General features: G+C 47.5%; 1 protein-coding gene across 1 annotated transcript; it reads right to left on the bottom strand.

Annotated features, from left to right (window-relative positions):
• Positions 1–379: 379 nt before the first annotated feature.
• On the bottom strand, positions 380–1,333 carry LOC101604765 (olfactory receptor 2A2-like). Its single transcript, XM_004661060.2, has one exon. The coding sequence runs from the start codon at positions 1,331–1,333 to the stop codon at positions 380–382; it is 954 nt and encodes a 317-aa protein (XP_004661117.2).
• Positions 1,334–1,992: the final 659 nt, after the last annotated feature.

Here is a 1,992-nt window from a genome sequence, read left to right as displayed (position 1 = left end):
AAGTTATGATAATAGTTGTTTTTCCTATATTTTGTATTTCCTATATTTTGTCTTATTTTTTCCAAAGCTAGAATTTATAGAATAGAATTGCTATTTTTTAAAGATATATTTTTATTTATTTATTTACTTGAGAGAGAGAGAGAGAATGGGCATGCCAGGGCCTCTAGCCACTGCAAATGAACTCCAGATGCATGCGCCACCATCTTGTGCATCTGGCTTACGTGGGACATAGAGAATCAAACCTGGGTGCTTAGGCTTCGCAGGCGTGCATCTTAACCACAAGGCCATCTCTCCAGCCCCAATTGCTTTTTTTTTTTTTTTAAATCAGAGTTCTGATTGGGAAATTCCCATGAGCTGTCGCTACAGCAAACCTCGTGCATCAGAGAAGCACTCCGCCAGCAGCGTTCTTTCTGGCCCTCGTGAGGACCCTGAGGAAGGCTTCCTTCACCTGCGCGTTCCTCACACTGTAGATGAGGGGGTTCAGCACGGGGTTGAAGAGACTGTGGAACAGTGACAGCATTTTCTCCTGCTCTTCTCGCTGGCTCGAGTCAGGGACCATATAAACCACCATGGCTATCCCAAAGAAGAGCCCGACCACACAGAGGTGGGAAGAGCAAGTGGAGAAGGCCTTTCTGCGGCCCTCCTTGGACTGGATCTTGAGGATGGCCCACAGGATGTGCACGTAGGAGATGAGCATCAAACAGAGGGGCCCCACTAAGACGAAGACACAGGCAGCCAGGAGGACAATGCGGTTGACCCAGGTGCCAGCGCAGGCCAGCTTGAGGACAGCCAGGATTTCGCAGAAGAGGTGGTTTACTTCCCGGGGTCCACAGAAGGGCAACCTCAGGAGGAGGCTGGTGTGCGCCACAGAGAGCGCAAAGGCACATGACCAGGCAGTGACAGCCAGGGCCACGCACACCCTCCAGCTCATGATGACAGTGTAGTGCAGCGGGTGGCAGATGGCCACGTACCGGTCATAAGACATTGCTGCCAAAATCAAGCACTCTGTAGCTGCCAAAGCCAGATACAGGAACGTCTGCACCAAGCAAGGTACAAAAGAGATGGCTCTTTGCTGGCTCACCAGGCTGGCCAACATCTTGGGGACATTGTTAGAAGCATAGGACATGTCGAGGACCGCCAGGTGTGAGAGAAAGAAATACATGGGGGTGTGTAGCCGGGGATCCACACAGATGAGTCCCAGGATGATGCCATTGGCCAGTAGGCTGAAGATGTAGAGCAAGGAGAAGACCCAAAAGAGGAACAGCTCCATCTCTGCACTGAGCCGAAGTCCCACCAAGATGAGCTCTGTGACCCATGATTGGTTGCCGCCCATGACAGGCCGACGACCAGGGAAGTGTGGTAGCAAGCTTAGAGCTGGAGAATCCACGAAAATTAGATTTAGTTGTCTCATAGTGAACTCGGGGAGAGGTTATTTGACAGCTTTCCTACTGTTATCTTTGTTTTTAAAGCTTTATTGCAAAATAAAATTAAGCATATAGGAAAGTAGCAAGAATCATGTAAAGAACCCTCATCAACCTTTGCCCAAATTCAGCATGGATGAATTTTCTTCCTTATACTCTTCAATGAAAATGTCACATTAGATATGGAGAGATGGCTCAGCAGTTAAGGTGCCTTCTTCTAAAGCCTAATGGCCCAGGTTTGATTCCCCAGGACCCATGTAAACCAGATATACAATGTGGCACATGCATCTGGAGTTCATTTGCAGCAGAGAGAAGCCCTGGTGTGCCCATCCCCCCCTTCTCTCTCTCACTCTCCTTGGAAATAAAGTAAAAAGTAAATGTCACATAGCTTTAAAAATCAGGAAACTTAATGCTTGCATGTTTCTATTCTTTAATATCTAATGCTCTCCATCCATTTCTACCTATCCCGAGCCAAATCCAATCCTACTCAATACCAAATGTTCTTAATCTCCATGCATCTGGAAAGTGGTCTCAGCCCTTAGGTGCCTTTATAAGCATTGATGTTTTAAAG

This window comes from Jaculus jaculus, chromosome 10 (genome assembly GCF_020740685.1).
Source record: "Jaculus jaculus isolate mJacJac1 chromosome 10, mJacJac1.mat.Y.cur, whole genome shotgun sequence".
Lineage (NCBI taxonomy): Eukaryota > Metazoa > Chordata > Mammalia > Rodentia > Dipodidae > Jaculus > Jaculus jaculus.
The sequence above is the reverse complement of the archived record's forward strand: the minus strand, read 5'-3'. Positions and strand labels throughout refer to the sequence as shown.

Bases quoted from the DNA above. Each gene is read 5' to 3' on its own strand.
- LOC101604765 (XM_004661060.2), bottom strand. From the start codon at position 1,333: ATGGGCGGCAACCAATCATGGGTCACAGAGCTCATCTTGGTGGGACTT.